Below are 27166 nucleotides of genomic sequence, written 5' to 3'. Positions count from 1 at the left end.
GGCTCCAGACCCCAAATCACCCATCCAGAAGCAGCACTGAGTACAGTCATCAGTTCCAAACCGGCTGCCCCTCAAGGCTCCAAAATCTGCCAGCCAACACAAGGCCTCCTTCCCCAGTACCTGGGGCCTCCCCAGCCCCACACCCTGCAGAGCAGTCTCTGGAAACCACAGAGGGAATTTCAGGTCCAGTTGGAAGAACTCTGGAGATGTGAGTGCCCTCCAGAGAGAGGAAGCTCCCTGTCCCTAGGGGCCTGCAAGCCAGGCTGGGCTCCTGGACCACCAGGAGGAGATGTTTTGAAAAAATGGACAAAACATTGTTCTTTACTTCACAACCTCCGTTCCTGACAAGGGTCTGCTTCCCCAAATGGGTACATGTCAGGGGCCCAGAGTTCCCTCATCTCTGCATCCCTCAGGGTGGCAGGGCCCAGAGCCGTGTGCCTTACGGGTGCTCAACAGACTCTGGCTGCTAAACCCATCACGGCCCCACCTACTGGCCGGGCCTGTCCTCCACCTGGAAGAGACCCCATTCACTATCAGGCCTGGCCTGCATGCAGCTCCTCCTGAGAGCACCTGCCAGTCCCCTTCGGCTCCCCCATGTGCACACCTGTCCAGGACATTTGCACCCGGGCAGAACCTCCCAAACTGTGGCTACTCAAGGTCAGGGGTTAACGCTGGGTCTTGGCTTTTCTTATCGTCTCCCTGGGCTGGCCCACAGCAGGCACCTGGCTCTGCCAACATGGCTGCCCCACACCCCTCAGACCACAGCCCTCAGCCTTGGGTGGAGCTGTCCCTGCCGGCCCCGGCACCCACCATGTTCTGCTCGGCAATGTAGCACTCGATGAAGCGGTCTGGGTGCTCCTTTTTGAAGATCTCCGAGAAGGTGGAATTTTTGGTGTCCCCATCCAGGGCGATGATGCGGTCACTGGCATGGCCCAGCTTGGCCAGTGCCTGCCCGTAGGCCTTGCGGGTGGCTATCTGTGAGGAAGATAGTGGCAAGGCTCTGGACCCCTCTGAGGGTGAGTGCACACTTGCAGCCTGCAGCCCTGCTTTCAGAGAAGGATTAAAACGGGGCCAAAAATGGAAGCCCTGCAGCACAAGGTCCTGCAGAGGCTTTTAACTGCTGAAAGGTTGCCAACGACTACGGTCAATGTCTTGGGAGCCCCTGGAGCTCCCGCCCCTAGCCTGGCTGTGAAAGGTATAAGCTACAGAAGACACCCACCAGCCCCAACTTCCCGCCTGCTGCACCAGGTCTATGAACCTATTCCACTTTGCACGGGAACACAGAAGGCTTGAGAGTCAAGGCCAGGCGCAGGCTGCATGGATGGGTTCCCTTGGGACAGAAACCTGGAGCGGGACAGCTCTGCCTAGCCTTTCCCAGGTCATGTGGGGGTCCTGAGCTCAGGCCAAGGGTCCCTCGTGGACCAGCAATGCAAGGACTTGGGAGTGAGTCCTTGGCTTTGATCCCAGTTCTGTCAGTAGCTTGCTAAGCTTGCTAACTGGGCAATTCCCTTGCCCGTTCTGAGCCTCCACAGGTCAAGTCCAGAGCTGTCTGTCCTGCTGAGGGAAGTGATAGGAACAACACCTCAGGGATCACTCCTTGCCCTAAATGAATCGCTCTCCTCCCTTTCCTGCCCTCCAGAGGGTGTATCTGGGCCACAGACTTGGGGAACCTGAGAACTACAGGTCCAGAGAAACGGGCCCCACTTTGTACCTTGTCCCCAACTTTGTAGCTGGGCAGGCTGGGCATGCGGATGTTGGCAATGTCCACCGAGGGTGCGTCCTCCTGCGGAGGGGTTGCCAGGATCTTCTTTTTGCTCTGGATCTGGCTGTAGATCTCCTGGATGATCTGCTCAGCCATGTTTTTGGGGAGGGGCTTCCCATGCCAAGACTCCTTATCTTCTACCCCTGCAGACCCAACACGGGAGGACAGAGGAATGGGTAAGACAGAAGCTCCCAGAGGGCCAGGAGGCTGCTCCAGGAGACTGGCCCCCCACCTGCCGAGGGCAAGGGAGGAATGGCATCATCCCAGACAGGCAGAGCCCAGCCAGGCACGGGGGCCAGGAAAGGAGGGTTGCAGTGAATAGGATAGACTCCTATGTGCCCACCACTCACTGCCTACTGCCTGGTCCCCCGGGAGCTCACAGTTGAGTGGGAAAGGAGGGGCCAGACGTGGGCAGGTGTGTGTTTCTGGGCCCGCTGCCCCATCCCTTCACCAATGTGTCCATTCTCTTCCTCCCTGCAACCCCACCCGCAGGGTCACACACAAGTGGAGGTGTCTGCTGCAGAAATAGTTTGTCGACTGGGTTGGAAGGGACCCTGGCCATCAGAAGGGGAACCCAAGGCCCAGAACAGGGCTTCCAGGGTCACCCGATGCATCTGTGAGGAGCAGAGGGGTCTATAAGCACCTAGGCGTGCCCACCCCATGGCACCTTGTTGTGTGGGGCCAGCAAGGCTGAATATCCGTCTTCCTGGAGGTCACCTCACTAGTCACTAGAGTCTGGCCAGAGCCAAGAACAGACTGAACTCCCAGGTAGCACCCAGCAGTCCCAAAGACTAGCAGGAGCCCCCCAAAAGCTGCAAGTGGTCCAGATCCTGCCCAGTATTAACACCTGAGGGCAGTGCCAGGCAGCAGCACCAAAGCCATGACAATATCCCAGAGCCCTTTCCTCGACATCCACCCCCTCCCAGACACTGCCCAGCACTGCCAAACCTCCACTCAGAACGCCCTCGTATACCTGAGTCTACATGGGCAGAACAAGCCACAACCCCTGCTGAGAGCAGGCAGGTGGGCAGCCAGGGGCATTTGGCAGGGAAGCCGACCCAGGCCCTGGGATCGGCCCCCCTAGTGCTACAGAATTCCTCTGTCCCCGGGCAAGTCTCTGACCACTTGCAGCCTCATTTTCCCATCTTTAAAATGGGTGAGGCCATCCCAGGCCTAGGAATCTGGAGCCCACACCTGGGTGCCGGGGAGTGACTTACGCCTGCCTCATTCTCCGGCCTGGGGCAGAACCCAGGTTCCAACCCCCCCCCCCGAGGCTCTCGGCCCACACAGGCCTTGCTCAGCATCTGCCATCGCTTGAGGAGTACCCCACTCACCTCCTAGAGGGAACAGTTCTCTCCAGGCCCTGCCTGGCTCTGTGTTGGCCCTTCAGCTGGAGCAGGTGGCCGGAGCTGGCAGAGCACACAGAGCTGCGGCTCTGAAAGGCACCAGCCAGGGCGGGGCACGGGGGCTACCTCTCTCCAAGACCTTCCTCTCACCCACAGACCCTCTAAGTCCTTCCTCCTCTCCTGCCTGTACATGCCCCCACCGGCAGAGGCCAGATGGATCTGAGTTCAAATCCTGGCTCAGCCACAGGGGTCACTGAGTCACAGCGTCTCCCGCTCCCCTTCCCTGGAGCCTGGTGCACTCAGTGAGCAGCAAGGGCTGGTGTTTCCCCGGATGTGAGGGTCACAGCTATATAGCCACAGGGTCTGGGCCAGGGGTGAAGGTGGGGAGGGCGGCTTGTGCATACTGACCCGTGATCCCTCGGCCCTTGAAGGTCTTGGCAATGATGGCTGTTGGCTGGTGCTTGGCCTGGCCAAAGGCCTTGCACAGCTCCTCCACGCTGTGTCCATCCACGATGATGGCATGCCAACTGGGGACAGGGGGCAGAGAGTAAGGGGCAATTCCCAGGGGCCACAGCACCGAGAAGCCTCCCAGGGAAAGGTCTGCCTTGGCATCTGGGGGTCTGCCCAGGCTCCACCCCATAACTGTGGCCTCAGCTGGAGTAGTAGGAAGCTTACAACATTCCTGTTTCCAGTTTGGGTTTTTTAAATCCTTTTCTTTTTCACATTATTTTACTTGCTTTTGTTTGCCTCTGAACAGGTTTTCCTCCTCTTCCTAAGTAATCCAGAGCTCAGTTCCTTTATTGTCTCTTTCATTCCTGATCTGCTCATTTCCTCCTGAAAGCTGTTCTGGGGTCAGCACACTGGGTTTGGAATCTGTCTGCTATTAGATTCTTGATGAATTTTTTGGCCCAGTTTTTATTTGGGGAACACATTTGATCACTCCACAGATGCTGGATGTGGTGCTGGAAATGTTTTTGAAATGAACCATGTTGTCAAATATACAGGAAGGAGCTGGGGCAGAGCAGCCTTTCTCTCGAAAAGCTATCTATCTTTTTGGGGACTCTCTCTGGCATAATAAGAATAAAAATAGCACTTCTCAAACTGAGTGCCATGCCAATCACTACCCATATTAGCCCACTGAAGCCTCACCACGCCATGCTTGGGTGCTGAGTTGGCCCCATTTTACAGACAAATCAACCGAGACATTGAAGGTGGAGTTAAGTAACGTGACCCACGCCACAAAGCAAGGTAGCGGTGGAGCCAGGACATCAGGAATCTGGCTTGAGTCACGAGGTTATGGACACAGGTCCTGGGGGTGCTGCTGGGGTTGTACTGAGTCCCCAGATAGATGTGGCCTTGAGGAGGCCTGTGGGGTGAGGACCCTGTGGCTCAGTTTCCTCGCCTGTCCAACAGAGATTATTTCCTCCCTTCCTCCTCTCCCTTTCTGAGGTCAGGCAACAGGGAACACAGGCCTGCGTCTGCTGTGCTACTGCAAGGTAACCCCAAGCAGCCTGTTAGTGTAGTCACAGGCGTGGGCTCATCTGCAAAACGCAGCCCTGGAGGCCTGACCTGAGTCTCAAAGCCTTGCACGGCGCCTGCCCTGCTCCCTCCCCTCCACAGCCTCCTCAGCCAACACTGGGCCCCTGTGCAGAACAGCTTGTGTTTGGGGACACCGGTGGAGGCTTTGAGGTGGGGCCCCTCTGGCTGACACCCATGCAGATTGACCTCCCTGCTTTGTGCCCTTTGACCCTGAATTCATAACCAATCAAGGCCGAAGGGGGGCATCTGGAAACCCTATCTCCCATTTCACCAGGAGCCTGTTCCTCCTCCCCAGGCTGGCTGGAGCTGGGCACAGGACGTGGCCACCAAACTGAGGTTCAAACCTCTCCACAGCTATATGTCCTTTAGCTTTACCGAGCGAGCCCCCATCCCTCAAGAACCCTCCCTCCTCAAGAACAAAGTGAGCTGACGTGAGATGGTGTGTGGAAGCTCCGAGAGTCACCATGCCACAACCACAAGAACAAGGAAACTCACTTAAAACTGGGCCTGGCCCACATATCCTGAGCCACTAAGTCCAAATGCCTGGAGTTTGAAATTGTGAGTCAAATGCTAAAGAAAGGGACCTTTAGATGGTGCTTAAGGTCCCAGCTTCAGCTCCTGCACCTGCACCTGCAAAGCTGCGATCACAGACCACTCTCCGTGCTGTGACCACACTCAGGCCACAGCCTCGTACGTACCCGAAGGCCTCGCACCGCTTCTGGTAGATGTCCATCTGGTGCTGCAGCGGGGCCGGGTCACTCTGGCCCAGGCGATTGATGTCTAGAATGGCCACGAGGTTGTCCAGCTTATAGATGCTGGCAAAGGCCATGGCCTCCCATACGGAGCCCTCTGACAGCTCCCCGTCTCCCAGCAAGCAATAGACTCGGTAGCTGTGGACAGAGAGTGAGTCAGGCCAGTCCTCCTCACCTGGACCCAGCTGGCTCCCACCCCTACCCATCCAAGAAGCCTGCACTCTGGGTAAAGGAGCAGCCACGTGTGCATATGCAGAACAGACGGCATTTACACTCGAGGGGCAACAGTGTCACCAGGTCCCCACAGCCTACCACAAGCCACACCCCAAGAGAAAATGGCCATGAAGGAAGCCGTCAGGAGCTCAGGAAAAAGTACTGGTTGTTAAGAAACAGAGGTCTAGGACAACAGGGATCTGGCTAATAAGATCTAGAAAAATGGGGGTTGTTGGAACGAGGAAAGTGAGTAACAGTGGGTGAACAGGCTTGAGCCACCTGCTGCAGGGGACGGACCCCGCTTTGAACCAGAGGTTGGAGGAGGCCTTGGGACTGGCTGGGTGGGCCAGTGGTAAAGGTGAACCTTGGGAACCAAGCTCTGCTTCTGCCCGGAGGAGGGAGGTGGGCCAGGGAGGCCTGAGGCACTCTAGGCAACACCCTGGAGCAAGAGGGCTCAGGGGAGGACGGAGCAGAGGGCCCTTGAGGACCAGGCGCTTCATGGGACAGGCTCTCCCCAAGCTTCCAAGACTGGCTCTTGACCCCAAGACTGAAGCTGCACCTGGCCCTTTCTCTACCACGGGGGCCCTCTCCTCCCCTCAACACAGGCAACTGTGATCTTTTCAAGACAGTGAGACATGTTAAAAAGAACAGTGAACTTGGGATAAATTATCCAGTTCAGAACGTTCCCAGGCCTCTGGAGAGGGTGGGCGAGGGGGTGAGGCTAGAGGAAGGGAGACCAGTTCAGGGACTCTGAGCCCAGCCTGGGAGACGTGAGGGGATCGGGGTAGCAGAGGGATGGCAGCAACAGACACAGGACTTGTCTGAAGGTCGCGCTGTCAGGAAGTTGCTGAGCCAGGATTCAAATGCAGGTCTGACTATAGCCTAGACTGTCCACTCCTTGCCATGTAAGCATGCGTGTAGGGTGAGGAGTGGTAGGACTTGGGGACCTCCCCTTACCCTGCCCAGTGTCTAGCTGTGTAGCCCCAGGAAATGAGGTTGGTGCCTGGTTGGGCTCAGAGGGGACACGGCTGCCCTCCTGCTCCTGCAGGAAAAGGCCCTCAACCCGGCTGCATGCTCAGCAGTCCAAGCCTCCAGGCCTCCCTGCTGCAGGGCCAAGGCAGGGGCAGCAGGAAGAGGCTGGGACAGCCAGCCACGGAGCTGTCAGCATGACTCAGCACTTCCACATGCCAGCAGGCTGGGAGCACTCCCTGCAGCCTCTCCTGCCTCGTGCTGCTCTTCTGCGGCCTCCACCACAGGAGGTGGTGCCCCTGTGGGGTACCATGGCCAGAAGGACAAAGCCTCAGGCCCACACTTCAGAGGCCCTATCCTGTCCCAGCCTTGCCTCCTCTTTCCCCTGTAGGTTTTGAGGGGGCCCAGAGACCCTGGAGGGGCTCTGGTCTGGCACAGCAGCTACAGAAAGGGGCCACATGATGGGGCTGAGCCAGAGAAGCCAACTCGACTTCCCAGAAAAGGATTCCAGGGAAGCCAACTGGCTGCCACCCCAAGCCCACACCCACTTCCAGGGAAGTCGAACCGAGGCTAGCACTGGAGGCCCAGCACAGCTTTGGCTTCAAGACTAGGGACAAGGCTAAGCCCTATGGGGCCATCAGGCTCAGGTCAGAGGGTGTGCTGAGGTCCCGAGGAGATGCCAAGGAAGGGGTTGTGAACAGGGAAGGGGCCTACAGGAGCCTGGGCTAACCCTGAGGCTTGATATTGCCTGAGCTGTTAAGAGTTAGGGGTGGGGGGCTGCAAACATCCATTCATGAACTAATTTGAAGAGAGGGGACCCTAAAGAGAAGGCCGACATTTGTTGCAGAACGATTTGGAAACTACCTTACGTGTCCAACAACAGAGGACTGGCTAGATGGATTATAGCATCTCCATAAAACAGAACATTATGTGATCATTAAAACCAGCTCTCAGGATGGGTGCAGTGGCTCACGCCTGTAATCCCAGCACTCTGGGAGGCTGAAGTGGGCAGATGACCTGAGGTCAGGAGTTTGAGACTGACCATCCTGGCCAATGTCATGAAACCCCGTCTCTACTAAATATATAAAAGTTAGCTGAGTGTGGTGGTGCGGGCCTGTAATCCCAGCTACTCGGGAAGCTGAGGCAGGAGAATTACTTGAACCCAGGAGGCGGAGGTTACAGTGAGCTAAGATGGCACCACTGCACTCCAGCCTGGGTGACAGAGCAAGACTCCATCTCAAAAAAAAAAACAAAAAAAAAACAAACCAGCTCTCCACTGTTAATGTCAGGAGAAAAAGCTCATGATAGAAGGCTTGGTTTAAAGTGTAATACTAGGTTTTACGTTTTATACACACACACACACACACACACACACACACACACACACACACACACACACAGGGATTACAGATTTGTAAGCTTTTCTCATGATAACATGGACAAAATACATCATTAGATTTAAATTGGGGGTGGGAGGCAGTGTGTTAAGAATAAGGAAAATGTTGGTTGGGCGTGGTGGCTCACGCCTGTAATCCCAGCACTTTGGGAGGCCGAGGTGGGCAGATCACAAGGTCAGGAGATTGAGACCATCCTGGCTAACATGGTGAAAGCCCGTCTCTACTAAAAATACAAAAAATTAGCCAGGCGTGGTGGCACCTACCTGTAGTCCCAGCTACTTGGGAGGCTGAGGCAGGAGGAGAATCACTTGAACCCGGGAGGCGGAGGTTGCAGTGGGCCGAGATCGTACCACTGCACTCCAGCCTGGGTGACAGAGCGAGACTCCATCTCAGAAAAAATAAAAATAAAAAAATAAGGAAAACGTTCATTTCTTAATATCATTCTGTACTTTTTAAACAGGAGGGCAGGGAGAAACAGTGAGCAGAGACCAGTTTGCTCTATCAAGATGCTACCTCTGGGTGCCTGGCCTGACATGATAATCCCTGGATGCCCTGGCCCCTTCCCCCAGGTACAGTCGGGGGCCTAGGCTCCAGGCAACCCTGGCCCCAAGCCACCCTGGCTTCTGGGAACCCAGCTAAACTCCTTCTCCCTACACTGACTTGTTCCATTATGTTAGGGTCAGGAAATGCCCCTTCACAGAGAATTATTTCCAGCAACTGTAGGGAATAATTAACTCACATCTCTGGTTCTCTGCCAAATAAAATGCTCTTAAACATGCATCTCATTCTTTGTGTGTCTCTCTCTCTTTACTTCATGGTGAATCACTTCTGGGTGTAGCCAAGCCTGCCCCAAGGCTCAGCCAGGGACTGAAAGCAAACTGTGATCAGGTGACACTGGCCTGAGGGGGTCTGGAAGGGACTGTGAGGCCTCCTTGGAGAGCCAGTCCTGGGGAAGGGCCTGCTCACAGAAGGTGCTCCCTGCAGCCTCCTGTCCTTCAAGGACCCACAGTCATCCCGAACCCCACTATGGCACTTCTGCTGCAGGGGTGGAGGACAGGGCAGTGGAGATGCCACCAGCTGCAGAGCTGGGCCCTTCTCCCACCCTGCGGGCTGGCCCCACTGGCCTTCCTCCTCTAGGAGGCTTCCCGCCCACAGGACTCCCCCAGCTCCTGTGGTGCCCTCGGCCTCTCCAAGAGCAGCCTGGGAATGCTGAATACTGACTCTGCGTACCTCCACCACCGACTAGATGGCCTAGGTCAGCATCTTGCCTCAGCTTCCTCACCTGTAAGACGGGCCACGGTTCTCACACCACTACCCAACTCACAGGGGGCTTTTAAAGGTGGAACCCAATACAGCACATGAGCACTAAGCACAGGGCCTAGCCCTCAAAGAGCAAAGGAACCCTTCTGATGAGTGATTGATATGGTTAGGCTCTGGGTCCCCACCCAAATCTTACCTTGTAGCTCCCATAATTCCCACTGGTTGTGGGAGGGGCCCAGCAGGGGATAACTGAATCATGGGGACACGTCTTTCCCATGCTGTTCTTGTGATGGTGAATAAGTCTCATGAGATCTGATGGTTTTAAAAACGGGAGTTTCCCTGCACAAACTCTCTCTTTGCCTGCTGCCATCCACATAAGATGTGACTTGCTCCTCCTTGCCTTCCACCATGACTGTGAGGCCTCCCTAGTCATGTGGAACTGTAAGTCCATTAGACCTCTTTTTCTTCCCCAGACTCGGGTATGCCTTTATCAGCAGTGTGAAAACAGACTAATACAGTGATTATTCTTTAAAAAATAAAATAAATTTTTTTTTTTTTTTAAAGAAGCAGAGTCTCGCTCTGTAGCCCAGGCTGGGCTGCAGTGGCTCAATCATGTATAGCTATAATCTTGACGCCCTAGGCTCAAGTCATCCTCCCACCTCAGCCTCCTATGTAGCTGGGACTACAGGTGTACACCACCATGCCTGGCTAAGTTTTGTATTTTTTGTAGAGAGAGTCTTGCTCTGTTGCCTGGGCTGGTCTGGAACTCCTGGCCTCAAGAAATCCTTCCCTCAGCAGGCCATTATTCTTAACAGTTTACAACCTCATCCCCCCAGGCAACATCTGACCACCCGCAGACAAACTTTTGGCTAGAACCTGCCTGGGGGGCCACTCCTACAAATCACCTGGTGGGCGCTGGAGCAGCACACCTTTCTGGTCAGGCTCATTACCCACCCTCTGAAGGCTCAATCTCTCATATGTTTGTTTCTTCCCTGCTGATAGGAGGTGGCTTACAGGTATCCCAGAACCCCCCAGAACATACAACCCTCCCCTTTACCAAGATAAAGGCAAGTGGCTCAGGCCTGGGCTCCTGGTGCCTAGTCAGACAGGGGCCTGGGGGTAGGTCTTTCTGAGACTTCTGGGGGGTCTGGGCACAGGGCTGGGGGCAAAACAGGAAGTCCTCAGCCTAGGCACTCTGGCTGAAGAGCACATGATTGGGAGCACGCACTCTGCGCAAACCCGGCCCTGCCAGTCACTGCTGAGGGACCCACGGCAGGTCCCTTAACTCCTGAGTGCTTCCTCATTTGTAAAGGGGGCCAGTCATGGCACCAGCCATAGCGGATGTTTAAAGAGCAAAAGAGGCCACGCATATGTATTACTCTGCCCTAGCCAGGAAAGAGGAAGAGTCTGGGGGTGGCGGTGAAGGGTGGGGGTGGGGAGTAGGCGTGTTACCTGGCCTTGTCGAAGTATTTGCCGGTATAGGCCATCCCACAAGCGGCCCCGAGGCCCTGGCCCAGGGAGCCAGTGGCCACGTCAGTGAAAGCTTGTTTCTGTCATAACAGAAGGCCACAGTTAATCTGAGAGGAGAAGGGATCCTGGTCTCACCCGCCTGGGGAGCCACACTCCCACCCAGCCCAGCGAGCCCCTCCCCTGCAGAAGGTCAGGCCCCAGGGTGGCCTCTACCTAGCATGTGACTTCTTCTCCTAATGAACTAATTATAGTTATAGGTTCAAATCCCAGCCCTGCCCACTAGCCAGCTATGTGGCCTCAGGCCTCAGGCAAGGGACTGAACCTCTGTGAGCCTCAGTTCCCACATCACCCACTTCACAAAGTGCTGGGAGAGAGAATCATGAAAAAATTGACACAGAACATTTGGCCCTCATGGGGACCCAGACCATGTGACAGTTTTTGTGGTAATCTATGAAGTCTTAACGTTTGCAGGGATGCCAGTTGGCACCCCAAGGAACAAACTGGGTCCCTTCCCCAGGATTTCGCAAGCATCCTGCAGCCACTCCCTTATCGAGTCCCCTCTCTTCCTGAGCTGTAGCTACCTAGCCAAGGAGGCCCAGTGCAGAAGGGTAGCTTGGTGAAAGGCCCTCCCTGAAGTCATCCCAGAGCACCCTGGCTGAGGCCTCAGAAGGCCATCCCCTTTGGCACCAGCTTGGGGTGAATACATGTCCCCAAAACACCTGCTTCTTTCCTTCCTCATCTCAATGCCTCCTCCGCCTTTCAATACCTTTGGCTTCTCAGTGGGCACCCCCTACCCCCGTCCCACATGCCTGGGAAACAGGAAGTGGAGGCAGAGGCATGGGAGGCTCTGGCAGGAGCACTTACCGGGACCGGGTGCCCGTCCAAGTCGGAGCTGATCTTCCTCAGGTTCAGCAGCTCCGCCTCGGGCAGGAAGCCAGCTTCAGCCCAGACCGCGTAAAGGATGGGAGCTGCATGGCCCTGCCGGGAGACGGACAGTGGGGTGAGGTCAGGTGGGGAGCGGTTCTACTTCGGGCTGTGCCTACTGCACACTGACCCCTGGGGCCCGGCCGAGCCGGCCAACTGCAGCATCCATTTGAGGGGAGGAAGCAAGCGAAGGCCACTTCTCCCCTTTCGGCCCTCTTCAGCCTCTTGGTTTTCAGCCCAAAGTTCCCACTGCCAAGGCCGGGCAGGCACTAAGACAGGTGCAGGGGGCACAGCTGTGAGGCTGGACGAAGCCAAAACCCCAGCAGGCAGCCGGCTGCCCTAATCCCTGGTTTGTGGCATGGGAACAACTTGGACAGACTTCTAAGCTCTAAAGCCTGCCCGAGAGACCAAACGCCACAGAGGCAGGCCTGAGAACAGGTGGATTTCAGGGATCTTGGCTGTGATTCCACCCAGAAGGGGCGGGTCAGGGGGTCCCCATCCAAAACCCTGCTACAGCACACCACCACCCCTGAGGGGGACAAGCCGTGGCCTCGGGAGCGCCGGCACAATGCAGACAGAGCAGGCAGGGAGCCACAACCCAGACCGAGATGCCAGTCCTGCCTGTCAACACCCAGACTGGGCGGAACACACACCAGACGTTTCCATAGTCCCCTACTCCATTTCCTTGGGTTAAAGCGTTGTTCATGTACCTGGGCTCCATGGCAGAGCAACCCATCAATTCAGTCCTGTATTCCTTAGCCAGCTGGGCCAGCACAGAGCAGCACACTGAGGGAGAGGCCAGGACGAGCAGGGAGAAGGCACCTGGGAGAGGTGGGCCCAGCCAGGCCTCCTCAAAGACCACTCGCCATTCCAGGGCCCGTGTGACTCTAGTCCCAGGCAAGGTGTGGCTGGCAGTGGGCAGCTGGACTCTTACCTTGGAGAGCACAAAGCGGTCATTGTGCGGGTTCCGGGGGTCCTGGGACTTGTAGCGCATGGTGTGGAAAAAGAGGACAGCCATGATCTCTGCGGCACTGCAGCATGACGTAGGGTGGCTGTGGCCCAGGAGAGAAGACAGACGCATACATCATGGCCCTGCACTCCTGAGCTATCGTGCTCAGCTGTACAGGGACCTAAGGGTGCATGTCCCGAGGAGTCACACAGGCCTGGCTTATCAGACAGCCACGAGCTCTTGTTCCCTGGGAGGGTGACACATGGTCTCAAGAAGGCCACTCCTGGCAGTTTGGGGCCTGGGCCAGCTAGTGGGTGCTGGGGACTGTTGCACCTTTCCAGGGGCACCAGATCCTCAGAATCACGGCAACTGAAAATATCTGGGGTTGGACTTGAGTAAGAAGGAAGGAGGGGCCCAGGAGAGATCTAGCACAGAAGACTCAGCCCAAGGCTAGCACCGCGGCTGGGGGCAGCTGCTGTCGGGTAGAAGCCAGTTCCCACCTAGTGGCCCCCAGGAGTCTAAGGACTCAGCAGCCGACGGGCGCCGGCATTCCTACGACTGACCCCACATCCTGACAGGACTGCCCGGACACTGCCCACTTGTGAAGGGCACCCTGCCCTCTCAGCACCCAGGGGTGCTGGGCCTCTGAGCCCACGGGGCAGGGAGGAAGGGACTGAGGCTCATGGAGTTACCACAGACCTCCCAGCAGCCTCCACACACAGGGTGTGGTAGCCTGAAAAACTGCGCCTTGGGCTTTCCAATTGCATCACTGGGCTACTTGAAAGCTTTAGAAATGGGCAGTCTGAGGGCTGCTGTAGCAACTAGGAAACAGGCTTTTGTGTAGAATTTTCAAAGCAAGACACACAATCTCATCTTCTACAAGGCTACAATCATGTATTAATAAAAACCCCTTCTGCCTATGGACAAGGGCTGAGGAAGGGCTGACAAAGCAAGAACCTGCCTTCCAGCCTGGGAGTGGTGGGGCCACAGAGTCCCCTTGGCTTTTTAGACTTGTTTTAATCACTGAGCGGCTACTGAGCAATAGAAAGTGTAAACTTTCTATTGCTTCCTGCTTCCCAGCAGGAAGCGCTGCAGGTCCTCGTCAGCCCTGAAGCCCTCTGGTCCCAGGATTTTGTTAAAAGTTCAGCCTCAGGGCACAGGCCTCCCGGGAGGGCCCCTCCACATGCAGCTCAGCTCAGCCCTCTCACTGCTCCCAGAGGTCTTTCACATGAAGACAAGCCCCATGCCAAGCCCAAGGGCACATGCACTATCTGGAGCTCACGCCGCCAGCCTCCCGCCCCCTCCAGTCAGCGCTCCCACCAGGTTAGGGGTGAGTCACGCTCAGTGCAGACAAGTTAGTAGTAGAGAAATCCAGAAAACTGTCCATGCTGGTTTAGTACCAACATTCTCGCACACGATCATCTTATACTTAACTATTTCTATGAACTCCTGGTCATGGGAAAAGACACTACACCTGAAAGAGGGAGGTGAGGACATGGTAAACGAGAAATCTTTTCTCCCTGGCAGGGACCCTAATCCCATGCTCCCAGTGCCAGCTTCAACTGGAGGCCACCCCAGTCAGGCTGACCTCTCATCCTTCCCACCTCCAAGGGCAGCTCCGGCCCTGAGGGGTCCTGTTTCTAAAGCCATGGTCCCATTAGGAGGGATCCTTGGTGGGAGAAGGATGTGGGTGGACACTGGGCCAAACCGTTCCGGGGAAGAATAAGGACGGTAAGTGCAGGGCTCCACCTGCCCCGCCCACGTTGACACCCGGGGGTGACGGTCCCACTGGCCACCAGAAGGGGTTCCAGGGAGAAATGGTGTGGCACAGGCTCTTTCTGTGAGTGGCAGAGGCACACCCAGGCCCAGATAGAGTAGACGTGGAGAGAGGAAGGTCAGCTGCGAGATGACCAAGGGTGAGAAGTAGAACATGCAGCTGATCTTAAGCCTTCCTTGCTAGGCCTGCAGCCTTTCATTCCCCCCAAAGGCTGCATCCAGCCTGCTGCGGCCACTCTCTTCACTTCTACCAAGTCAACACGCACAAAAGAAGAACACTTAGGAGCCAGGTGTACCCGCACTCCTCCCCAGAGCTTTTGGGGCTCTCCCTCGGCAGAGCGTCCTGGGTTGGGCAAGGTGAGCTGTGCCACTTGGGCTTCACGACTTGAGCAAGTGCTTTGTCAACCCGGGGCTCAGCTTCTTCACTTGGGAGAGTGTCTGGGAGACACAGTGAGATAACGCACGCACAGTACCCCAAGTCTCTAGCAGCTGCAACCACTGACAAGCCTCTCAGCACCTGCAGCTCTTATCTACAGGCAGGGATGGTGACACCACCCACTCCTGCTGGCCACAGGCAGGCAAGAGGGGAGAAATAAACCAAGGATTGAGACTGGGCTCTGCACACTGTAAAGCACTGAGCACACAGGAGACAGTTACTTTCAAGCTCAACTTACTAGAGGGCCTTTGGGGCCAAAGGCATACATTTAAGCCTATGGCCTTCTCAGGGCCAGAGTTTTTCCTGCCATTCCAGACTGCCTGCACAACTGCAGGTGGATGCCCCATCCCGTGGTGCTGTATGTGACAACTCTGGGTGAACACTGGCAAGAGAAGGGGTGAGGAGCATGGTGGAGGGGCTACAGGGTACTTACTGTATACCCTGACTCTGTGATAAACATGGCTAACAAGCACACTTGACAGTTTGTTCAAAAAAAAACTAACAAACCCTGCCTTGACCAAAACAGTCCACTTACAACCCCAATTAGTTCAACCTGTGACAGTGGTGTGGCAAGCTTAGAGCTAAGCCCAAAAAAAGTCTCTTAAAGCCCCCTCCAGGCTGGGGGTAGTGGCTCACGCCTGTAATCCCAGCACTTTGGGAGGTCAAGGCGGGCGGATCACCTGAGGTCAGGAGTTCAAGATCAGCCTGGCCAATATGGTAAAACCCCATCTCTACTAAAAATACCAAAAAATTAGCCAGGCGTGGTGGTGGACGCCTGTAATCCCAGCTACTCGGGAGGCTGAGGCAGGAGAATCACTTGAACCTGGGAGCCAGAGGTTTCAGTGAGCCGAGATTGCACCATTGCACTCCAGCCTGAGCAACAAGAGTAAAACTCCATCTCAAAAAAAAAAAAAAAAGCACCCTCTCCACTCCCCTCCAGGACAACATATATTCTTCCAGATGCCCCCTGGCCAGGACAATCTCTGTCATTGCTTTAGTGCTCACTCCACCTGCTCACAGGTTTCTATGCAAGAAAAGGCCAGAGAGGCTCCCTCACCCTCCGGGTGGGCTCCTTCAAGAGATAATGGATGTCAGGTTGGGTGCGGTGGCTCACACCTGTAATTCCAGCACTTTGGGAGGCCAAGGCAGGCAGATCACCTGAGATCAGCGGCTCAAAGACCAGCCTTGCTAACATGGTGAAACCCTGTCTCTACTAAAAATACAAAAATTAGCCAGGCATGGTGGCACATGCCTATAATCCCAGCTACTTGGGAGGCTGAGGCAGGAGAATAGCTTGAACCCGGGAGGCGTGGGTTGCAATGAGCCGAGATCATGCCACTGCACTCCAGCCTGGGCAACAGAGTGAGACTTTGTCTAAAAAAAAAATAATGATAATAATTTACCAAAACTGACTCAAGAAGAAATAGAGAACCTAAGTAATCTTTTAAGCATTAAAAATAAACCAGATCAGTAGCCGAAGATGCACATTCCTTAACTCCCAGCAACTTCACCAGTAGGAACATACAGTGAAATGTACACACATGTTCCACACATTCTACAGGAAACACAAACAGGCCGGGCACAGTGGCTCACACCTGTAATCCCAGTGCTCTGGGAAGCTGAGGTGGGTGGATCAACTGAGGTCAGGAGTTCGAGACCAGCCTGGCCAACATGGTGAAACCCTATATCTACTACAAATACAAAAATTAGCTGGGCATTGGTGGCAGGCACCTGTAATCCCAGCTACTTGGGAAGCTGAGGCAGGAGAACCACATGAACCCAGGAGGCGGAGGTTGCAGTGAACCAAGACTGCACCATTGCACTCCAGTCTCGGTGACAGAGTGAGACTCCATCTCAGGAAAAAACAAAAAACAAAAAACAAAAAAACAAAGGAAACACAAACAGGGCTGCCCCACATTGTTTGCAATTGCAAGACCTGGAACTCACTTATATGTCTATCAATAGACGAGGTTAACTGGAATATATTAATATAATGGGATACTATACAAAAGTAAGAATGAGCTACACTTCACAAATCCGGTATCAATATTCTCTCCCAAATATAGTGTGAAAAAAGCACAGTGCAGAAGGATCTGTTTAACAAATAAGACCATATTGATTTATGTACAAGTCTTTTTGTATATACTACAAGGAAAACAGGCCAGGCGCGGTGGCTCAAGCCTGTAATCCCAGCACTTTGGGAGGCTGAGGTGGGCGGATCACCTGAGGTCATGAGTTTGAGATCAGCTTGACCAACATGGAGAAACCCCATCTCTACTAAAAATACAAAATTAGCCGGGCATAGTGGCGCATGCCTGTAATCCCAGCTACTCGGGAGGCTGAGACAGGAGAATAGTTTGAACCCGGGAGGCGGAGGTTGAAGTGAGCCGAGATGGCGCCACTGCACTCCAGCCTGCGACAACAAGAGCGAAACTCTGTCTCAAAAAAAAAAAGAAAAAAAAAAAGGAAAACAATAGAATGATAATGAACAAAAAATTCAGGGTATAGTTCTTTCTCAGGGGAAGGGAAGATGAGGAGGGAGGGACCCACTGTAGTTCCAAAAATCACTGTAATGTACTAGTTCTTAATCCTGGGAGTAGCTACACACAGGTTCATTATTTATGACAGGAGTATATCATTTATCTTCTTCTTTATGCATATACTTTTTTTTTTTTTTAATATTCAGGTGGCTCACGCCTATAATCTCAGCACTTTGGGAGACCGAGACAGGTGGATCACCTGAGGTCAGGAGTTTGAGACCAGCTTGGCCAACAAGGTAAAACCCCGTCTCTACTAAAAATACAATAATTAGCTGGGCATGGTGGTGGGTGCCTGTAATCCTAGCTGCTCGGGAGACTGAGGCAGGAGAATCGCTTGAACCTGGGAGGCAGAGGTTGCAGTGAGCCGAGATCTCACCATTGCACTCCAGCCTGGGAGACAAGAGTGAAACTCAGCCTCAAAAAAAAAAAAAAAAAATTTAGAAGAGGCCAGGGGCAGTGGCTCACCTGAGGCACCTGAGGTCAGGAGTTCAAGACCGGCCTGGCCGACATGGCAAAACCCCGCCTCTACTAAAAATACAAAAATTAGCTGGGTGTGGTGGTGCGGGCCAGTAGTCCCAGCTACTTTACACGGGAGGCTAAGGCAGGAGAATTGCTTGAACCTGGGAGGCAGAGGCTGCAGTGAGCCGAGATCACACCACTGCACTCCAGCCTGGGCAACAGACTCCACCTCAGAAAAAAAACAAAACAAAACAAAACAAAACAAAACCTCAAGAGAGAATCCCAGGATGTCAGGGTGGAACTGAACATCAGAAGCAGTTCTTGCTCTTCCTGTGCCCTGAACTACCTGAGCTGGCTTCTGCCCGGAAAGAACCTCTGGCTCCAGACCTCAGGTTGTTTCTTCAGATCTCTGCCCCCATGTCACCTCCTCCAAGAAGCCCTCCCTGACCACACTATCTAAAATAGCTCTTCTTCCCCTCACTCATGCTTGCCACCTGACATTAGGTGGTTATTGCCTGTCTACCCTACTGCAATACAAGCTCCTTGAGGACAGAGCTTTGGGCCTTTCACTGTTGTATCCACAGGCTTGAACAGTACCAGGCACAAACTGAGTGCACAAATGAATACATGATGTATCCTAGTAACCTTGGGGCTGTAACCTCTCTGAGCCAGTTTCCTCACTATAAAACTGAGGTAAAAGAAGAATCTGACTGAATGATGTAGTGTGTATGTACAGAACGTGGCACCGTGCATAGAAATTAGCAATTGCGGCCGGGCGCGGTGGCTCACGCTTGTAATCCCAGCACTTTGGGAGGCCGAGGCGGGCGGATCACGAGGTCAGGAGATCGAGACCACGGTGAAACCCCGTCTCTACTAAAAATACAAAAAATTAGCCGGGCGTGGTGGCGGGCGCCTGTAGTCCCAGCTACTCGGAGGGGCTGAGGCAGGAGAATGGCGTGAACCCAGGAGGCGGAGCTTGCAGTGAGCCGAGATTGCGCCACTGCACTCCAGCCTGGGCGACAGAGGGAGACTGTCTCAAAAAAAAAAAAAAAAAAAAAAAAAAAAAAAAAAAAAAAAAAAAAAAAAAAAAAAAAAAGAAATTAGCAATTGCTCAGTAAATATTAGACTATGCTTCATTCGGAGGATGGGGCCACTAAGGTCCACAGAAAGTAAGCGACTTGCCTAAAGTCACACAGCCTGCCAGCAGCAGAGCTAGGATAAGAGCAAAATGCTAAGAAAAACTGATGAATGGATAAACAAAATGCACTGTGTCCACACAACGGAATATTCTGCCATAAAAAGAAATGAAGGGCTGGGCGTGGTGGCTCATGCCTGTTAATTCCAGCACTTTGAGAGGCCAAGGCAGGAAGATGACTTGAGCCCAGAATTTGAGACCAGGCTCAGCAACATACCCTGTCTCTACAAATAATTTTTAAAATTAGCTGTGTATGGTGGTGAGTGCCTCCCAGCTACTTAGGAGGCTGAGGTGGGAAGACTGCTCGATCCCGGGAGGTTGAGGCTGCAGTGTGCCATGACTGTGCCATTGCACTCCAGCTTGGGGACACAGTGGAGACCCTGCCCCCCACCCCCCCAAAAAGGAACAAAGTACTGATTCATGTTACAACATGGATGACCCTCTAAAAATTATGCTAAGAGGCCAGACCCAAAAGAACTCATTCTGTATAATTGCATTTATATGAAATGTCTAGAAGAGTTAAATTTAGAGACAGAAAATTAGATTAGTGGTTGCCCAGGACTGGGGGTGGAAATGGGGAGTGACAGCAAATGTCCAGAAGAGATCTTTTAGGAGATGTGGTAAATTTTTGTAGTAATCTCTGCAAATTCATTAAAATCACTTACAATGTTATGATACACCAATTATACCTTAATCAAGCTGCTAGAAATTTGTTTTTATTTATTTATTTATTTATTCGAGACAAGTTCTCACTCTGTCACCCAGGCTGGAGTGCAGTGGTGCAATTGTGGCTCACTGCAACCTCCGCCTCCCGGGTTCAAGCGATTCTCGTGCCTCAGCCTCCCGAGTAGCTGGGATTACAGGTGCCTGCTACCATGCCTGACTCCTTTTTTTTTGTATTTTTTAGTAGAGACGGGCTTTCACCATGTTGGCCAGGCTGGTCTCGAACTCCTGACCTCAAATGATCCACCCACCTTGGCCTCCCAAAGTGCTGGGATTACAGGTATGAGCCATCACACCTGGCCTAAAAATTTGTTTTAAAAGAAAAAGGGCCTGCAGGGGTGGCTCACGCCTGTAATCCCAACACTTTGGGAGGCCAAGGCTGGCGGGAAGATCACCTGAGGTCAGGAATTCGAGACCAGCCTGGCCAACATGGTGAAAATGTCCCTACTGAAAATGCAAAATTTAGCTGGGTGGTAGTGGCATGCACCTGCAATCCCAGCTACTTGGGAGACTGAGGCAGAGAATCGCTTGAACCTGGGACGTGGAGGTTGCAGTGAGCCAAGATTGCTGCCCCACTGCATTCCAGCCTGGGTGACAGAGCGAGACGCTGTCAAACAAACAAATAAACGGAAGAAAAAGGTGCTAGGAGAGCTCAGCAGAGGAAGCTCTTTGGCGTCCACACTTCCCTTTCAGCTGTGCAGTCCTCGGAGATGCCACCCAGTGCACAAATGCAACTGACTTCTGAGCAACCCCCATCTGCAGGTGGGCTCACCCCAGCTCCCAGCACATCCTCTCTCCCCTACCTTGCCTCTCCATTCAGGGCAGGAGCAGAGCCTGCCTGAGGACCCAGCTCTGTGCAGGTCCCTGACCTCTAGGAGTGTCCCCAGCACCCAGGGCAAACTGGTCTGTGGCAAGAAGGGAGTTCCTGATTTTGTGGAACTAGGCGACAGTGATAACAAGCCTGCCTCAAGAAACAATGAAGGTTGAGGGGTCAGAGCCACAACAGGGGCTGGACATCAGTTAGAGTCCATACGAAGCCACGAGAAAGTCTCAGTCAGATCCTAACCAGGTGCTGTACTTCACTTCCAGTTTCTTAAAACACCGACCACCAGCCCTGCAGAGGAGAGGTCACTCGGGCAGAGAACCAAGCCACCCCAGGACGGCCAGTGTCTTCACAGAGTGGGGAAATGCTGCTGCTGGGGCAATCTCAACGGCCATGCTCTTGCCTCAGTCAGGGCCAGGATGGGTCCTGAGGCAGCCCAAAAACAGAAGCAGGCCCAGAGAGGCGGGGCCACATGGAGCCAGAGACCCCAGGAGGCCCTCAAGCCTTCAGCCAAAGCACCTCGGATGTCAGAGCTGGGTAAACTGGGATACAATCCCAGTCACTTCAAGGGCACAGAGAGCACCAAGATGTAAAATCAGCAACAGCGGGTGGTGGGACCCCGGAGCCCACTCACTCCATCCCCAGCCCTACTCCTGAGGCACCCAGTTTGAAACCACCTATCCATGAACCTCTCCTTTCAAGATGGAGAAAATGGCCTGTAATCCCAGTACTCTAGGGAAGCTGAGGCAGGTGGATCGCTTAAGCCCAGGAGTTTGAGACCAGCCTGGGCAAAATGGCAAAACCTCAACTCTGCAAAAAATACAAAAATTAGCCAAGGCATGGTGGCTCATGCCTGTGGTCCCAGCTACTTGTGAGACTGAGATGAGGGGATCATTTGAGCCCAGGAGGTGGAGGCTGCAGTGAGCAGAGATCACGCCACAGCATTCCAGCCTGGGCAACTGAGACCCTGAGATAGAAAGGTTTTTTTTGTTTTGTTTTGTTTTTTTAAGAGCCAGGGTTTCGCTGTTGCCCAGGCTGGAGTGCAGAGCCACGATCATAGCTCACTGCAGCCTTGAACTCCTGGGCTCAAGTGATCCTCACACCTCAGCCTCCCAAGTAGCTGGGACTACAAGCACATGCACAGCTTTTTCTTTTTTTTGTAGAGATGAGATCTCACTATGTTGCCCAGTTTGGTCCTGAACTCCCAGGCTCAAGCAATCCTCCCACCCTGGCCTCCCAAAGTGCTGTGATTACAGGCGTGAGCCACCGCACCTGGCCGGAAGGGCCTTTCTGACAAAGGCAAAGCCACTAGGAACAGAGCCAGGGTTAGACTCATCTCCCGTGTCCACCAGCCAGGACTGGCCAGACATTACCCTCCCCAAAGTTGTGGGTCAGAAACCCTGGGGGGACTTGTTGAAAGCACAGACCACCTTCCCTTTTGAATCAGGCCTGACTGTGATGGAGTCCTCAGATGACACTGTACTGTTTGGATAACACCACAGTCTGGCCCTGGTGAGAACTGAGAAATCTTTGCCACCAGCCTCAGCATCCAGGCCACTTCTGACAAGGCCATTGGGGTTTTGTTTTTTTAAAGCCAGGATGAGCTGGACCCTTGCCACAATTCCTTCAACCCATGGAAGGAGATGACCCCAGAGAAGCTCTAGCCACTGTGGGCACTGCCTCAACAAAGAGCCTTCTGTGAGGTCTGTCCCTTCACCTCCAGGCCCAACTCCTGACAGAGGCCAGTGTCCCTGCTTCCCGGGCCTGGTGAGGTTCACTGCACACAGGTCAGCGATGGCACAGGAAAGGGAAAGCTATCGAGAAACGAGCCTGGGTCCTCACTGACAGAATGTACGAATCCTGTCTCAGTAAGTGGCCAGCAAAAGATTGGACCAAAGCTAGACATGGTAGCACATGCCTGTGGTCCCAGCTACCCAGGAGGGTGAGGCAGGATTGCTATAGCCTAGGAGTTCAAGACTGCAGGGAGCCATGACTGTGCCTCTGTACTCCAGACCTGGTGGGTGACAGAGCAAGACCCTGTCTTAAAAAAAAAAAAAAAAAAAGAAAAAAGAAAAAAGTAAAAGGGGCCAATAATAATCCCAGCACTTTGGGAGGCCGAGGTGGGAGGATCACCTGAGGTCAGGAGTTCGAGACCAACCTCAACATGGAGAAACCCCGTCTCTACTAAAAATACGAAATTAGCCAGGTGTGGTGGTGCATGCCTGTAATCCCAGCTACTTGGGCGGCTGAGGCAGGAGAATTGCTTGAACCTGGGAGGCAGAGGTTGTGGTGAGCCAAGATTGCACCATTGCACTCCAGCCTGGGCAACCACAGTGAAACTCCGTCTCAAAAAAAAAAAAAGAAAGAAAAAGGACTGGATCAAAATCCTGCGAGCTCCCCCAGAAAAGGGGACATTCTGACAAACTGTCACTTTAGCTGTGACTACAGCCCAGATTGGGCCAGCGCTTCTGGACTGAGCCTTCACTCTATGCCTCATTGCAGAGAGGGAACAGTAGACCAGAAACAGGACACTACCTGTGTCTCATGTCTTCCTTGATTAGCTTTTGGGTGCAAACACACACACACTCTTGGCACACACCTTTCAAAATATGAGTTGCATAGCAATGTTATTTCCTTCTGAAAAATAAGTTTTCCCTACTTTTTTGCACATTTTAAACATATACATATACACACACAGTCACTGTATTTTACATATCCTTTTTTTCTTTTGCAAATGGATACTTTTTGAGTTCAGTGAGCTTCCCCCTCCAAGACATTACAATGTAAATATGGTGTAACTCTCAGTCACCACAGTATGTTTCCGGAGGGGTAAAGGCAGTGAGGAAATCAGACTTTGCCTAACAAAGAACTAGGAGACCCACTTGACATTCCACCCTTTTGGAGCACCCTACATTTGTAAATCTTACTTCTCTCCAAGTGCCTTTCAAACTGACTAATATCCACCACGGCTGTACCTGGCCTTCCCTTTCACCTTTTTCACCATTCTCCAGCCTGGCACAGACCACTTGCCCAAGAGGCATTTTTTTTTTTTTTTTTGAGAAGTTTCACTTTTGTTGCCCAGGCTGGAGTGCAATGGTGCAATCTCAGCTCACTGCAACCTCTGCCTCCCGAGTTCAAGTGATTCTCCTGCCTCAGCCTCCTGGGTAGCTGGGATTACAGGCGCCCGCCACCACGTCCAGCTAATTTTTTGTATTTTTAGTAGGGACAAGGTTTCACCATGTTGGCCAAGCTGGTCTCGATCTCCTGACCTTCAGGTGATCCACTCGCCTACGCCTCCCAAAGTGCTGGGATTACAGGGATGAGCCACTGCAGCTGGCAGAACCATTATTTATTTTTGGAGACAGGGTCTTGCTAATGTTACTCAGGCTGGTCTTGAACTCCTGGCCTCAAGCAAACCTCCTGCCTTGGCCTCCCAAAGCGCTGGCATTACAGCCATGTAACACCATGCCCAACTATTTTTCTTTTCTTGGCTTTTCTTTTTTTTGAGACACGGTCTCGCTGTTACCCATGCTGGAGCGTGTGGAACGTTCAAGGCTCACTACAGTCTCAACCTCCTGGGCGCAAGTGATCCTCTGCCTCAGCCTCCCATATAGCTGAGACTACAGGTACACATCACCACACCTAGCCAATTAAAAAAAGTGTTTGGCCGGGGGCGGTGGCTGACGCCCGTAATCCCAGCACTTCGGGGAGGCCAAGGTGGGTGGATCACCTGAGGTCAAGAGACCAGCCTGGCCAAGATGGTGAAATCCTGTCTCTACTAAAAATACAAAAATTAGCCGGTGCGGTGGCGGATGCCTGTAGTCCGCAGCTACTCAGGAGGGTAGGGCAGGAGAATCACTTGAACCCAGGAGGCAGAGGTTGCAGTGAGCCAAGATCGCACCACTGCACTCTAGCCTGGGCGATAGAGCAAGACTCCATCTCAAAAAAAAAAAAAAAAAAATTTTTTTTTTAAGCTATGGGGTCTCATTATGTTGCCCAGGTTGGTCTGGAACTCCTGGGCTCAAGCAATTCTCCCACCTCGGCCTCCCGAAGTGCTATGATTACAGGCATGAACCACCATGCCCTGCCAAGAAGCATGAGCCCCAACCAGACAGTATGGAATGGCCACCAATTACCAGCTTGGGCAAGTAACTTAACACACTAGCCTCAGTGTCCCCATCTATAAAATGTGAATACAACACAATCTATCTCACAGGGTTATTCTCAGGATGCAACGAATGATGATGCTGTGTTATACCAGATACCTACTTGGCAGCTCAGGAACCCTGTAAACATCTGCATGTTTTATCTAGCCCTGAAAGATGCTCAGATGTGCAATACTACTTAGTTGGCTAATTGCTGCCTCTCTCCAGCTAGACCTCAGATCCCCTGAAACGGCCAAAGGTAGCAGGTCCAACAGTACCAAACAAGCAACACAAGGCCTGCAGAGCTACCGTGTGCCAGGCTGGCAAAGGGGGAGCTGAGAGTAAGCCAGGTCCCTGCCCAGGCAGGGGATACCCCACATAAGTGGTAAGACTGATACAAACCCAGGAGAGCTAACAGGTCCAAAGTGTGCAAGGGAGTGGGTGGGGGAAGGGCTTTTGAAAGACATCTAATCCCTTCTGAGAACAGGGTGTCTTAAAGGCACAAAGGGTGAATGCGTATCCACCCAGAAAGGTTAACAGATTTACTTAATAATACATCCTGAATGAAACTGGCCAGAAGCCTGAATCTTGTCTGTCTGAAACATAGAGCTTGTTTGGGAAGGTCCCGGGAAATCATCCACCACGCAGCCCTCACAACCCTGTCATAAGCCTGGCGCACTGCTGGCACTGTGGCCTCAAAGCAGCCTCCAAGTAGAGCACTGGAGTCCTTGAAACCACCCAGCGTCGTAAGTGCCATTACTGTCCCCGCTTTACAGAGTGGGAAGCAGGCTCTGAAGTAATTCACTGGCTGACCCCCTCACCCACCCCACTGTACACCTCCAGCTGCATGCACAGTGGCCCTCATTAATTATCCCTGTCTCCGCTACAGAGGAGGCTCCTTGGGATCAGCAACTGCCTTTGTCCACCTTCTGGGCCAAAAGGGCTGGCCGGGGAATGATCTTGGGGCATAAGCACGCCAGCTCCTGCCTCGGAGATATAGCACCTGGTGGCTGGCCCTGCCCCAGGACTTAACTCCCGGCGCTAGGGCCCTGGAACTCCGTCCTTCCGGCGCTCAGCCTTCTCAGTCTCCTTCCCCTCCGCCTCCTCCAGCCCCAGGTCAAATCTTAGACCTCCTTTTCACAATGGATGCCAGGGTTCTGCATCCACGTGCCACCGCCCTCCTCTCCTCTTCCCCCCATCAGCCGCGCCGCTGCCTGGCGTCTCAGCAGCCCCCTGCTCCAAACTCGGACCCAACCCAGGGGTGGCAGGAGACAGGGGTGGGGGAGCGTAGTCTGTGGTGGGGAGAAGGCCAGGCCCCCGAGTCTCCTGCAAGAGGAGTTAAAAACAGGCTCTCTAGAGTCCGACTGCTGGGCCTCAAATGCCGGATCTCCCTGTGTGTAACTTTGGGTAGCTGACTAACTCGGAGCCTCCGTTTCCTCATCTGGAAGGGGGAACACTCCCGGCGGCGCCCACACAGCCAGGTGGTGGAGAGGGTTAAGAGGGCCGCGTTCTCTAGAACAGCAATAATGGTGGCCTTCCTGGCATCGCCCTAGAGGAGACTTGGCGAGTTGCGAGCCCATCCCCCGCGCCACCATGCAGCAGCGCGGCCGGCGATCCGCGTGGGGAAGAGCCGGCCTGAGGCGCACGGAGGACCAGAGGCCCACGCGGCCGAACCCGGGCAGTAGGGCGAGTGCACTGCGCAGCGGAAGCTGCCTGCAGCCCGGGGCCCTGGGAGGCGCGCGTCTCCGCCCTCCGACGGCGCCCGGGCCACCTTCCTCGTCTAGGCAGCGCGCAGCGCGACCCAGAGCCCGCGGCGAATCTGGCCGCTGCAGATGCCCCCCGCCCCGCCTGAGCCGCGCCCCCGGCCGGCGCCGCGCACTCACCCAGAGCCCGCCGCCGTGGTGGCCTGGATGGAGCTGATGCGCAGGCGGTTAGCCGTGTCCTTCAGGGCCTGCAGCTTCTGCTGGTCAGGCTTGTGGTAGCCCTCCATGGTGAGGCGGGCGGGGACCGGGCGCACACGCGGACACACAGAAATAGCGCCTGCCCCCGCGGCGACAGGCGGCTGCCGAGGCCGAGCGCGGGGCGGAGGCGCGTTAAGACGCCGGGCGGAGCTGGGCGGGGAAGGGAGAGGCGGGGCAGGGGGAGGAGGCGGGGCTCGGATCACCCCAGGCCATCAGCCCCGCCCCTCCTGGGGCCGCCTCCTGCCCGCTCCCCTGCCCTAGGCGCTGGGCTGCTGCGGACTGCGAGGTTAGCAGTTAACCACACACACCAATAATAGTAACACGACGAACAACTCAAGGTTCGAGACTTGGCTCCTGACTCGAAGGCCTCTCAGTCTCCCTCCTCCACACAGTCCTCTGTGGAATTGTCACAGCTAATCCCATTTTAGAGATGGACAAACTGAGGCTTGGCAAGGGCAATCAAGGTCGCAAGGCTGGTGGGTGCCAGGCTTGGCCCCAGCCGACCAACCCCAGGCCCAAGAGACTGC

At 54.1% G+C, this 27166-nt stretch overlaps 1 protein-coding gene across 4 annotated transcripts in view; it reads right to left on the bottom strand.

Moving 5' to 3' along the window:
• TKT (transketolase) overlaps positions 1-26772 on the bottom strand; it is a 31673-nt gene extending 4901 nt beyond the window's left edge. For 2 of the 4 annotated variants that reach the window (XM_032161281.2, XM_032161282.2), the window contains exons 1-8: positions 26562-26772; positions 12567-12684; positions 11573-11686; positions 10691-10788; positions 5346-5537; positions 3517-3635; positions 1712-1905; positions 811-975 (exon numbers count right to left, since the gene is read on the bottom strand). In XM_032161281.2, coding sequence (XP_032017172.1) covers positions 811-975; positions 1712-1905; positions 3517-3635; positions 5346-5537; positions 10691-10788; positions 11573-11686; positions 12567-12684; positions 26562-26668 — 1107 coding nt within the window. In that variant the 5' untranslated portion in view covers positions 26669-26772. Of the gene's footprint in view, positions 1-810; positions 976-1711; positions 1906-3516; positions 3636-5345; positions 5538-8241; positions 8266-10690; positions 10789-11572; positions 11687-12566; positions 12685-26479; positions 26485-26561 lie in introns of those variants that run through there. The other 2 variants (XM_058442730.1, XM_058442731.1) reach the window with 2 other exon arrangements.
• Between the last annotated feature and the right edge of the window lie 394 nt (positions 26773-27166).

The sequence above is a fragment of the Hylobates moloch genome, unplaced genomic scaffold (genome assembly GCF_009828535.3).
Source record: "Hylobates moloch isolate HMO894 unplaced genomic scaffold, HMol_V3 SCAFFOLD_8, whole genome shotgun sequence".
Lineage (NCBI taxonomy): Eukaryota > Metazoa > Chordata > Mammalia > Primates > Hylobatidae > Hylobates > Hylobates moloch.
This window is presented reverse-complemented; position numbering and strand designations above follow the sequence as displayed.